This window comes from Felis catus, chromosome B3 (genome assembly GCF_018350175.1).
Source record: "Felis catus isolate Fca126 chromosome B3, F.catus_Fca126_mat1.0, whole genome shotgun sequence".
In the NCBI taxonomy this organism is placed as follows: domain Eukaryota; kingdom Metazoa; phylum Chordata; class Mammalia; order Carnivora; family Felidae; genus Felis; species Felis catus.
The window spans coordinates 62,911,392-62,924,525 of NC_058373.1; the positions used below are offsets into that span (position 1 = coordinate 62,911,392).

Sequence of the window (13,134 nt, forward strand, 5' to 3'; positions counted from 1 at the left end):
TTAAAAACACTACAAATGCGGTTCACAATACATTTCTATTCCTCGATAAAAGGCATGTGGGTGGCTCAATGATACCACTGGTTCAGTGTTTCTGAAGGTGTGAAATATTTCAAAATATCAAGTTATGAAAGAAATGAAACAATGCCAGAGTAAGTCAATTAATCCAGGGCAGGCTCTCACCAGCAGGTCGTATCGGCCACCAGCCGCAAGGATTTCAGATATAGCCCTTTGCCTCCGTCTGATGACCGCCACAAACTGGAAGATGACTCCGTTGTGCTGCTGCACCTTGTAAACCAAGCCCAAGTTGATCAAGACCTGTGAAGGGCAATCCCATGCAAACGTGTCAAGGGCACTGTTGTCCATGAATCACATCACAGCACCAGTAGGATGTGGTACACAGTATAGCCTGCCAAGTAAGAGAAACTCTGCTCTCTTCAAGAATCCCCGCTTTGCTGAAGCAGAATTGCTGTTCAATAGGAATCATGATGCTTGTAAGGAAATTCTGATTTAAGCCAAAATTATTACTAGATACCAACAGTTCCAAAATACAGAAAGTAGAATTCTGGAAAAATAAAACGCTTACTCGCATTAACTTAAACAACCCATTTCCCCCTTGTGCTAATGCTACAAATCCATAATAGAATCCAACAGTTGCCAAACCTGTAACTTTATGCCAAATTTCTTCAGAAGTCCAACAATCTCCTCTAGATCTTTTAAGCCGTACTTCACCAACTGGGCAACACCTGTTTTCTGTTTTATTAACGAATTTATTGCTGGTGTGAGATCTTGCAAATCTCCCTTCTGCTCAATAAATTTGTAGAGTCGATACAGCTGGAAAGCAAAGAGGCACATTTAGCTTCCCATCCACGGTCAAGAAGATGCACTTTACACGGTGTTTTGGACACACGGGGGTCATGGCAAAGCTTGTGCACCTCCACGAGGAGGGATTTTGTGGTCGGAGGCAATTTTAGCCTTTACTGGGATCCTGACTAACATTACCCTTTTCTCACAACTTGGAAGCACCTCGCATAAGTGCTTCTGGCACCTGCTCCCAGTCAATGCTGACCCCTGCAGAGCAGAGCCTAGTCCCCAGTAGAGCCACCGTTACAGATTTCCAAGCCAGTACTGTTCCTCGTTACCTTCCTCATTCTCATCTACTCCTGTTACTTCAGGCACAGAAATCGGGGGTGGAAAGGTCAAGTCTGACTGGTTCTCATTCTATTCTGCAGTAGCCAGAAATTCCCTCTCCTCCCTTTGCTGGAGTAATTCCTGTTTGGAGCCTTGGGGCACAGCTCGGGCGTTACCTCCTGCAGGCAGCCTCTAGATCCTTCCTTCCCTCTGATTTACACCTCCACCCCAGCTCTCAGCCGCTGCACCCACTGTCTTCCACAGGAGGGCAGTGGCTAGAGATTTTCTGCGGGCCCGGCCCAGTCCCTGGCACACAGCAGGTGAAGGAGGAAGGAACTATGGTGATACACCAGAAAGAAAATTCGCACTTTAGCTTCTGGGAGTTAAACAAAATTCTAGCTATTTTAAGACTATGTAAGTATAACCTGGCTCAACAATAAACTGGCACATGGAAACCAAGAACTGAATGAAGACTCAGCTTAATACAGTTTAATAACCATAAATTACTTGTATTTCTTCTCAAGTTTTAACATTAAATTACCCCCATGAATGAGGTGCAAAAACAGTAGAGTCAATATCCCCAGATCTGGGTCCTTCACCCCATCACCAACAAACTCCACGTGACTTTGAACAAGTCACAAAAAATCTCTCTGCGCCGAAGATCCTTCGTCGTTAAACAGAAGACTGAGCCAGACACTGGCTTACAACACTTCTACCTTCTTTTCTAAGATCCTTAGAGTTCCATCTGTACATAATGAGAGCATTCAATGTCTTTTATCAAGTGCTAATTCTTCCATTTTTAAGCCAATCAAACTTCAAATTAGGGCTTATCATCAAGCACCCAGAGATGTAACAAAAAAAGGCTGACATTTTGACAACGGATGCAGCTATCTATCGTGTGCAAATGTGAAATATTTTTGCAAAGTGGTATTAGTTCCAAGAACCTTTTGGGTCTGAACCTTCAGGTAAGGAATCGCTGGATTGGGCAGTTTCCTGAGTAGATTCCTTGTGCTATTTATGTCTGGGATTCTATCTGCTCATCGCTATGTGCTGTGTAATGCCAACAGTATTATGTAGGTACTGTGCTTCATGTTAAAATATTACGGCTCTGGTCACTTTGTGTTTCATTAATATCTCTTACAATATTTAATATCTAAAATTTAAGCTGGCTTAATTTCTCGAACTCCTAGTAGTATGCAATCTGGTTTATTCTCCCTACGCCTACAAACTGTGTGCTGATTGGTTCGAGCTGAGGTCTGGGTGTGCCGTGTGTGTGCAAGTTGTGTTAGAGAGCCGCGGGTAGACCTGTGCTGCACGGATCCCCCCGTGGCTTTTTACAGGCCAATATGAATGGAGTTGATAGCAGTCTATGGACTCTTCAATTGACTCCTTTAATATCCCTAGCGCTGTGCCTACAGCCCACACTGTAGGGGTCCTCAAGAATGAACACCTCTGCCCAGTCTGTGCACAATCATATCTTCATCTATTTCATACATGAATTTGCTGATCATCACAAACTCATGTAACTGAGTGCCTGACCAGGGCCGGAGGGGTTCGGGGCAAGTTTAAAGAAGTATCTCTTCTTGTATGAATACTCAGGAAAATGTCATGACTCCATGAAGTGTGGGTTACTGTGTCAAAGATCAGAGACCAATCTGAAGCCTGTCGAGAGAACATGACAAACCTGTTTACCCCACGAGATATACTGCCACTGCGATCAAATGTAAGATTTCAGGAAGAAATGTATCAGGAAGGCAGGAGCTTTAACTCAACTCTGAGGTGTTAGGAGATCGGGAGGGAGGGGATACAGTGGTGGGGGAAACCCAGATGATCTGCAGAGCTCTGTGCCTCAACCCAGTCCCAGAGGATCTATTTCAGAAGAGGACAGCTCGTGCTAGACCCACTCGGCAGGAGGCCGTGGCAAGCACAGCCCTTACACGGTGTAAGAGCAAAGCATCTGGTGATCAAGAAAGAAGGGGATGATGACTGCACATTAAGCAGCAGCATGGAGACGCAGGCTTGGATCACAGCGCTGGGCTCTCTTCCCCTGATCCCGGAGGTTGCCATGGTACCGATTAACACTAGAGGGAAACCGGTCTGGGAGGCGACAGGGGACATTCTCTGGTATCACAGAGTTACAGAGACATGTAGACGTAGTAGCGCCGTGACAAGGTACTTACACTATTAGACGACAAAGACAGGTTACAAAACTTGGCTTCCACTTCTGTCCTCGTCAGCTTTTCTGTCTAATGTGGAGAGAAAGGTAACAGCGAGAGTCACCAAATTTGGCCCCGAACAAGATATAATATCCAGGCTAATTCTGACAAGCATATCCTCTACTCCAGACAAACTGCTTTCTAATCATGGAGGATGGATTAATTCTGTGATTAGAAAAAAAAAATTTTTTTTCAATTCACATAAAAGAATTAAAAGGGGGAAGGTGCACTTGCTGAACGGCGAGGCAACTCCGAGCTGGACTGGCCGAACCAGAGTGCTTCCGTTTGGATGGCATGGGAGTAACTGATCCGTGTTCCCCAAACAAAAGCCACGTTCGGACAGGCTCCGAGCATTGCGTCCCATGCCAGCAAAGAGGCTGTGGCTGTGGGATAGGAACAAGAAGGACGTGGAGCCCCCCTGCACAATCCCTGGTGTTCCTTCCAGTGTCCTACTGACGCAGTAGGTCTGTTACAGCCCAACAGCAGCAATATTTGGGGCTAAAGCACCACTGAGAAACACACAGTGAAATTAGGGCCCTGGATGCATACCAGTCAGATAAGAGAAAAGCTAGTTAGGTTTTGCGGGGCATGAGGCGGGAACCTGGGTGGCTTAGTCAGTTAAGCATCCAACTCTTGATCTCGGCTCAGGTCACGATCTCATGGTTCGTGAGATCAAGCCCCACGTCAGGCTCTGCGCTGACAGCACGGAGCCTCCTTGGGATTCTCTCTCTCTCCCTCTCTCAGCCCCTCCCCTGCTCATGCTCCCTTTCTCAAAATAAATAAAGGAATTTTAAAAAATGAAAATAGTTAGCCTTTTTTGATGTACAGAAAACCAGTACAGTAAGCCAGCAGAGGCTTCCACTATCTGTTCTGACTCAATCACACAGCTTTTGGCACTTTAGATTACTGTATCTCCTGGATGCCTTATTTATTATAAAAACCGTATTTAACATGAAAAGAAATCAGAAAAGCATTCACCTTCAATTCAGCACTGTAACACTATTTTCGGTGGTTCCCCTCCAGGCTCTGCACGCATACTGTAGAGTATCTACACACATACTGGAGAGTAATGAACCCTACGATGCAGCTAAATTAGCAAGAGTAACTAGACATAGCGCTGCCCCAGCCCCACAGGAAGGAGGTGCTAAACGAGGCCCCACCGAAGTTGAGACCACTCTCCCCCAGTCCAGCTGGTCCAAATCTATACATTAGTTTACTGATAAGTACAGGTGTTGTTGGAAGAACTAAGGGCAGGGCATAGCCTTTTATTCTCAATATAGACACTCCCTCCAATTGTTTTTTTTTTTTTTTTTTTTACCTTAGAGCAATGAGGGAAGGAGATAAAACTCCGAACTCAGTCTTATGGTTACATCACAAAGAAAATATTTATCAACTATCAGTATCTTTCAATCTCAAGTCCAAGTAATTAAATGCTTACCACGGCATCATACAGAATAACATAGACTTGACTGAGTTTATCTTCTGGGATCCCACAGTGTAAGAGGATTGCTTTCAATAACATGGTATGGTTCAGGTAAATACTGTAATTTCTTTCCTAGGATACAAGAGAAAAAATGTTGGTTTCATTATAAAAGTAGAATAAGTACATGACCAAATCCAGAATCTTCCCACCAACTTGCCATCCCTGCAGGGCATTGTGGTAGGACTGAATCTTAGCATATTGCCTTCTAATTTATTTTTTTTCATTAACATTGCTTTTACATTGTTAAAACCAGAGTATAATATAATCAAACGCCTTAAAAAAAATGTTTATTTATTTCTGAGAGACAGAGGGCAAAGAGGGGAGGAGCCGAGAGAAAGGGAGACACAGAATCCGAAGCAAGTTCCAGGCTCTGAGCTCTCAGCACAGGGCCCGACGTGGGGCTGGAACTTATGAACCGTGAGATCATGACCTGAGCCCAAGTCGGACGCCCCATAATCAAACACTTTAATATAGAGATCCAAAATACTTTGGTTTTCAGCTATGGTGAAAAGCCTGGGTGAGTTTACACAGATTTCAAAGAGGGAGAGGATCTGGTTCAACGGTAACTGACATTTAAGGACGGGATGGTGGAACAGCTGTCATGACTTCGGTCCACCTGAGGTGATTAGCCAGCATTCACAGAGCAGTGAGCTACACGTGGCAGGGACACAACAGCTCTGCCCTCAACCAGCAGGTGGCGCCTCACCTCAGGGGCTGTTGGGTTGAGAAGGAAAGGTGGCTGGCCAGCTGATGAGGGAGCAAGCAGGCTTTCGGGACAGAAGGGGTGCAAATGGCAGCTGGGAAAAGAGGTCTTTCTAGACAAGGGACAACGTGACCGGCACGGCGGTGGGGGTGAGTGGGCTCTTATGTGGGATGCGGAGGGAAGGCTTGAGGAAAGCAAACAGTTATGCCAGAGCAGTCTCTACTGGCGAGGCAGGATGCAAGCTCAATGGAAAGAAAGTAAAGTTGGGGAGCTGAGAGACAGCGTGGGGTATGGGCGGGGGGGGGGAGTCACAGAGCGTTCTTAACAGGGTGAATGTACTAAAAGCATCCTAGGGGGCACCTGGGTGGCTCAGTTAAGAGTCCAACTTTGGCTCAGGTCATGATCTCACGGTTCGTGAGTTCGAGCCCCGCATCGGGCTCTGTGCTGATGGCTCGGAGCCTGGAGCCTGCTTCAGATTCTGTGTCTCCCTTTTTCTCTGCCCCTCCCCTGCTCATGCTCTCTCTTTCTCTCCCAAGAATAAAAATAAAATAAACAAATACATTTTTTAAAAGCATCCTAGTAATCTTAGCTGATTTCTTGCATTTTGGAAGAATGGGCAGAGCAACAATGCCCTTCCCTCAAACCAGATAAAAACAAAACCCATTCCTTTCAAGGTAGAGGGAAGAGCCTGAGATAAACCCAGAAGTAACTTCATCAAACTTAGTCATTTTAGTAAAATGTGACCCCCTACTGGTAAAGCGCGGGGTGGGGGGGGTGGGGGGAAACAGGGTCAAGGAATCTAGTGGGATGACCTTGGCATGTTAGACTCTGGAAAGTCACCTGAAGCGCTGGGAACTCCTGGATGATTTCACAGATCGTATAGATGATTTCGGCAGTGGGCAGAGAGCTGTTGGTGGTAGATGTGACAATATCAAATGCACACTCCAGAAGCTCTTTGGGATGAAATCGGTCTAACTTGCGAGGTCTGAACACACGTTCTATGCAGTATCTGGAGAGAGACACCCAGATTTACAAGGTCGCTGCTTCCTGGAATCAAATATGCTTAAGAGGTTATGGAACAAGAGAAAAGAAATCTGAGAAAATGAATCAGTGGTAGGATCAAGAGGCTTTAAAGAGAGATTTAAGTGCCAATTCCTAGGGCTGCCACTAAGTACAGGGCTTGATTTGTTCTTTAATGTTTGAAACAGAGATGAAGTTGCATGCAAGAAATAATTTTACCTTTAGTGCTTGCTTTCTACCCAGTGACACACCTTAGGCCTCTGCCTGTTCATTGTTCACTTGCAGCTGAGAGTAAAACCATTTGTAAAGGGCTCTGACTTCCTTTGAAGAACGACGCTTTAAAGCAGGGTGCCTTGTTGGCAACAATACCGCTCCAATTTATGGAGATCATGCTGTTTGACCCCTGTGGCAGCTGAATGTACAGAAAAACCTTTTCCACTGCCAAGTGCCTGGAGGTCCTCGGCATCCAGCATTCCTGCTGGGTTTACTCCACTTCTCTACAAGCAGCTTTTGTTCAGTTACCTGCGTCGGCAGTTTTCACACAGAGACCACTGGCCGTTTGTCCCTCCAATTAAGGTTTACAAGGGGCCATCTGTGATCCAGAGCCGCCAGATGTTTTTGTCAAGCAACCATTTGTGAAAATAATTAGTTGTGTTGCTTGGGGACGTTAGAAGGCACAGAATAGACTGCAGGAGCTTCGGGGTGCCTGCCCAACTGCTACGTTTGTTCTAAAGAGAAGGCCGACAGTCTGTGTCCCTCTTTTATTAAAAGGGGTACTGTGGGTGGGTATTTTAATCATACTCCAAGCTCATGACTTTAAACCCCAAATTCAAACCCCAAATTCTTTGCTGTGTCAGGAGCACAGATGACAAAACATCCTCCTCTGGCTTCTTTCCCACATCCACCAAATGAAACTGAAACCCCCATTGTTTCGTACCGTTTCAAATTCAATATATTGTTTCTCGCAACGTATCTTGCAAAAGGAACCTGAAAAGCAAAGTTTCAAAGGTCGATGTTAAAATGTGCCAAAACCCACTCTTTTTGGTTTTTTAAGAACAGCTTTGTTGAGATATAAAGTCCACCCTTTTAAAGTGTACAACTCAGTCAGAGAAAGACAAATATCGTTCTGAGGATAGACAAATATCTATACATGAGGACTTTAAGATACAAAACCGATGAACTTAAGGGAAGGGAAGCAAAAATCATATAAAAACAGGGAGGGGGATAAAACATAAGAGACTCTTAAATATAGAAAACAAACAGAGAGTTGCTGGAGGACTTGTGGGAGGGGTATGGGCTAGATGGGTAATGGGCATTAAGGAATCTACTCCCGAAATCAGTGTTGCACTATATGCTAACTTGGATGTAAATTAAAAAGTAGATAAATTAAAAAAAATAACAAAGTGTATGCCTCAGTGGTTTTTAGTCTATTCAGAGTTGGGCACTGCTCATCATTCACATTCCTTGAAATGTTGCTGACTCGGTCAGTCAGCAGGAGACCTACTGTGGGGCATGCTACCAACCTTACTCACTGTGGCACTTCTTAGGTTTTTAAATTTGAGAAAAACTTTTTTTTTTTTTTAAGTTTATTTATTTGAGGGGCTGGGCAGAGAGAGGGGGGGAGAATCCCAAGCAGGCTCCAGCAATTTCAGCACAGAGCCCGATGTTGGGCTCGATCCCACAAACCTTGAGATCATGACCTAAGTCAAAACCAAGAATCAGAAGCTCAACTGACTGAGCCACCCAGATGCCCCGAGAAAAACTCGCTTTTAATTAAACACACTCTGCCCAATTTTATTATGCCAAACTGCAATCAGTAAGATCAGCACAAGTTACAGTAAAACCTTGGTTTGTGAGCATAATTAGTTCTGGCAACATGTTTGTAATCCAAAGCACTTGTGTATCAAAGCGAATTTCTTTTTTTTTTTTTTTTTTTTTTTAATTTTTTTTTTCAACGTTTATTTATTTTTTGGGGGACAGAGAGAGACAGAGCATGAACGGGGGAGGGGCAGAGAGAGAGGGAGACACAGAATCGGAAACAGGCTCCAGGCTCTGAGCCACCAGCCCAGAGCCTGATGCGGGGCTCGAACTCACGGACCGCGAGATCGTGACCTGGCTGAAGTCGGACGCTTAACCGACTGCGCCACCCAGGCGCCCCTCAAAGCGAATTTCAAGAACCACTGTCTCAGTTGTGATCATGTGACATTCGGCATCATGTACTCCTCATGATGCACAACATCACTCATTTATCAAGTTAAAATTTATTAGAAATGTTTGCTCATGGGGTACCTGGGTGGCTTAGTCTGTTGAGCATCTAAATTCAGCTCAGGTCATGATCTCACGGTTCTCAGGTTTGAGCCCTGTGTCAGGCTCTGTGCTGACAGCTCAGAGCCTGAAGCCTGCTTTGGATTCTGTGTCTCCCTCTCTCTCTGCCCCTTTTCCCGCTCATGCTCTTGGTTTCTCTCTCTCAAAAATAAATAAAAATATTTAAAAAAAAAAAAGAAGAAGAAGAAATGTTTGCTTGTCTTGCGGAACACTCACTGAACAAGTTACTCACAATCCAAGGTTTTACTGTATTTAGTTACCCGTGAATTTTTTTTTAATCTATTTTGCCCATTTCCCTCCCCCTGCCCTCACCCCCGACTTCCTGCCTTTGGCAGTCACCAGTTTGTTCTCTGTATTTAAGAGTCTGTTTTTTGTTTTGTTTTGTTTTTAGATTCCACATATAAGTGAAATTATATGGTACTTGTCATTCTCTGACGTATTTTACTTGGCATAATACCCTCTGGTTCCATCCATGTTGCAAATGGCAAGATTTCATTCTTTTTATGGCTGAGCAATATTCCACTGTATGTATATACCATATCTTCTTTATCCATTAAACTATCAGTGGACACTTGGGCTGTTTCCATATCTTGGCTACTATAAATAATATTAATTATACAAATAACTGAATATTTTTTTTAATTAATTTATTTATTTGAGACAGAGAAAGCGAAAGGACAAGAGGGGCAGAGGAGCTGAGGGGGGGCGGAGACAGAGGGAGAGAGGGAGGAGGGGAGGGAGGGAGGGGGAAAGACAGGGAGAGAGAGAATCTTAAGCAGGTTCTATGCTCAGTGGGGAGCCCCATACAAGGCTGGATCCCATGACCCTGGGATCATGACTTGAGCTAAAATCAAGAGTTGGACTCTCAACTGATTAAGCCACCCAGGCGTCTCTGACTGAATTTTTTAAAGTATCATGTATGATAATGCAGTCAAAATGGGTCTAATCTCTTATGATAAATTCCCTGACTTTTCCATGATCTTCTATAAGTTCTTAACCACCCGCTAATAATAACCACAACTTATAAAATCATTGTCTGACTGTCCCAAGAGATCTGACCCAGTACCATTAACTATGGGTCAAATTCTCAAAGGTACTCACTTTTTATTTGGGAGGACTGAGTATTAGCTTACAGAATGGGAGCTCAAGTTTAAAAATCTGCACTGTAGGGGCGCTGGATGGCTCAGTGTGTGAAGCATCCAACTCTTGATTTTGCCTCAGGTCGTGATCTCACTGTCCCTGAATTCAAGCCCCACATAGGGCTCCATGCTAACAGCGCAGAACCTGCTTGGGGTTCTCTCTCTCCCTTTCTCTGCCCCTCCCCAGCTCTCTCTCTCAAAATAAATAAAATAAACTTTATTATTTTAAAAATTTTTTTAGTGTTTATTTCTGAGAGAGACAGAGCACAAGCTGGGGAGGGGGTGGGTGCACAGGGTACAGAGAGTGACAGAGACACAGAATCCAAAGCAGACCCCAAGCTGTCAGCACAAAGCCCGACACAAGGCTCAAACTCACGAGCCATGAATGAGATCATGACCTGAGCCGAAGTCGGAGCTTAACCGACTGAGTCACCCAGGCGCCCCAATAAAATAAACTTTAAAAGAGGCTGACCATCTTTTCCGAAGTTTATCAGCCCAGCGCAATTTCTCTTCTGAGAACTGACTGGTTACAGCTTTTGCTCATCTCCCTACTTGTGATTTCTGCGCATGAGGGGAATCACACCCTTGTCTGCCTTAGGCATGTTCAGTGCTGCAGACGGCTTGTCAGCAACCAGCACGAGAGGAGGGCCTAACCAGTCACTGCTGTCAAAGGGAACCCCGAGGGATCGGGAGAAAGCAAGCATGAGCGAAATTCAGCACACCTCATTATCAGACGCGCTTGCAATTAGAAGAATTTCATTGTTCTCGACATTAACACGTTAGGAAGTTAGGGAAGATCTAGTTAGGAGGTAAAGAAAAAAAAAATGCATTTATTTGTCTGACTTGGCCAGGTCCACCTGCGGTGGTCCCTCGGCAGAGCTCAACAATGAGATGCAGATGTGGCAATCCTAGGGTCAGAAGTACTTGCTCCATAAGCAAGGTGGATGTACACAAGGTCAAACGTGCACTAAATTCCAGTAATGCTCTCACCGCAATAACTCCCTCAAGAATGTGTTTCTTAAAGGGGATATTTAGAATGGAAGCCTAGGGGAAAACATGACGGGCAAGGGTCAACCTGTCACACAGATGCCACCCGCGACCGGACATGATAGCTGGCCTGTCCCAGGGCGTTCCCAGCCTCACCCGCAGGTCGAAAGGAAGCATCACCAGCATCCCGCTGTGGTCCATGAATAAGGCGGCTTCGTTGTGCTCATATATTTGCCTATTTTGGGGAAGCAGGAGTGGGGTACACAGCTGGACAGCTCCTACACGAAGTCAGAAAAAATAACAAATCATCATGTTCTCATTCTTCCTGGGAGGCAACTAAAAACGAACACCAACCTGACAGGTAAGTATCTGCTAGTGGCTGCTGAAACCATCACCAGGCTCTCTCTGGTTCTCTAACTCCACTAACGGACAGCTCGTCTATTAAGTTTAACATAGTCTTCCTTCTTTCCCCCCTTTTTTTTTTTTTAGTCATCTTATTTCTGACTCCACGAACCAACTGTATTTTAGTAGCAAGCCTAAATATTCAAATCGTAAATATTCAGATGTTCTCCTCTCAATAAGTTGAGTGTTAAAAATAAGCCTAAATGTCACATGATGTCAAGTGCCTGTAACCGAATTTAAAGGTAAAATATGGCTGCACCCAAATCTATGAACAGTACTTTTTTTTTTTTTTAATTAACAGTACTTTCTAATGATACAACAGAACACCTTTTGAGAAGGCCTAGGATTTTTTTTAAAAAACGACATACCATGTCTTTTAAAGATGCGGATGATGGTGTCACACACATGTTGCTGTATCTTGGCTGTACGGATTGAGAAGGTGCCCTAAAATATGACCAATTAACACATCATCAAAAGTCAAATTAAAAAGTTCTCTTAAAATGGTTATGTGTAGCTTGCAGTAAATACTACATTGCTTATCCCTAGGACCACAAAAGGGATGTCAACAATGAGTCCCTTTTTGAGCATGCTCAGGGGGGCCATCTTGAAGAAGGCCACCAACAGCTCAAAGGCCAGATTCTTTTTTTTTTTTTTAATTTTTTTTTTTTTTAACATTTATTTATTTTTGAGACAGAGAGAGACAGAGCATGAACGGGGGAGGGTCAGAGAGAGGGAGACACAGAATCTGAAACAGGCTCCTGGCTCTGAGCCGTCAGCACAGAGACCGACGTGGGGCTCGAACTCACGGACCGCGAGGTCATGACCTGAGCCGAAGTTGGCCGCTTAACCGACTGAGCCACCCAGGCGCCCCGTCCAGATTCGTAACCATGTTGAAATATGCCTTTCAGGGGGCGCCTGCGTGGCGCAGTCGGTTAAGCGTCCGACTTCAACCAGGTCACGATCTCGCGGTCCGTGAGTTCGAGCCCCGCGTCAGGCTCTGGACTGACGGCTCAGAGCCTGGAGCCTGTTTCCGATTCTGTGTCTCCCTCTCTCTCTGCCCCTCCCCCGTTCATGCTCTGTCTCTCTCTGTCCCAAAAATAAATAAACGTTGAAAAAAAAAATTAAAAAAAAAAAAAAAAAAAGAAATATGCCTTTCAGATAGAGCTGTTCACACAACACGTTCTCCCCAAGGATTCTCGGGGATGCAACTGTCACAGAGCAATCAGACATCTGATAGCATCAGGCCCCCTCCCACATACCAAGGTAATCCATGGTGGGCCCCTTGAAAGCTACATGGCATTTATCTATTTTATAAAGAGCTTTTTCATTTGTTTCTTAGTATACAAGTAACACCATTTTGCTAGAGAAAATTTAGAAAGAACCAACAAGAAAAATGACAAAAATAAACAACTCACCTATAATCCCGTATCTTTCTCATATTGCCAGCCAGCAAAAACTGGTTTGGCCCTTGATAAGTACACTAATCTTCCACAATCCTTACCACTACTTTACTACTCTTCTAAAATTACATCATTCTTTCAAGCATACAGAAACTTACAAAGAAAATAACAAATATGTTATTCATCCATGCAACTTTTTCAAATTTTAACATTTTGCTATATTGTTCCAGACTGTTTTTGTTTAAAATGGAATGGGCGGGGAGGGGAGGAGAGGGAAAAGTGAAAAAGTTGAAGGTTGCCAAACCTGGCAATGTTTCAGAAACCACCCGGG

At 44.4% G+C, this 13,134-nt stretch overlaps 1 protein-coding gene across 9 annotated transcripts in view; it reads right to left on the reverse strand.

The window, feature by feature from the left end:
- The window catches only part of EIF2AK4 (eukaryotic translation initiation factor 2 alpha kinase 4), a 97,547-nt gene that overhangs the window by 22,446 nt on the left and 61,967 nt on the right, over nucleotides 1–13,134 (reverse strand). For all 9 annotated transcript variants that reach the window (XM_023255503.2, XM_023255502.2, XM_023255505.2 and 6 more), the window contains 8 exons: nucleotides 11,772–11,847; nucleotides 11,158–11,279; nucleotides 7,488–7,537; nucleotides 6,371–6,539; nucleotides 4,783–4,899; nucleotides 3,309–3,374; nucleotides 661–831; nucleotides 181–315 (listed from right to left, as the gene is read on the reverse strand). In XM_023255503.2, coding sequence (XP_023111271.2) covers nucleotides 181–315; nucleotides 661–831; nucleotides 3,309–3,374; nucleotides 4,783–4,899; nucleotides 6,371–6,539; nucleotides 7,488–7,537; nucleotides 11,158–11,279; nucleotides 11,772–11,847 — 906 coding nt within the window. The remainder of the gene's footprint in view (nucleotides 1–180; nucleotides 316–660; nucleotides 832–3,308; nucleotides 3,375–4,782; nucleotides 4,900–6,370; nucleotides 6,540–7,487; nucleotides 7,538–11,157; nucleotides 11,280–11,771; nucleotides 11,848–13,134) is intronic.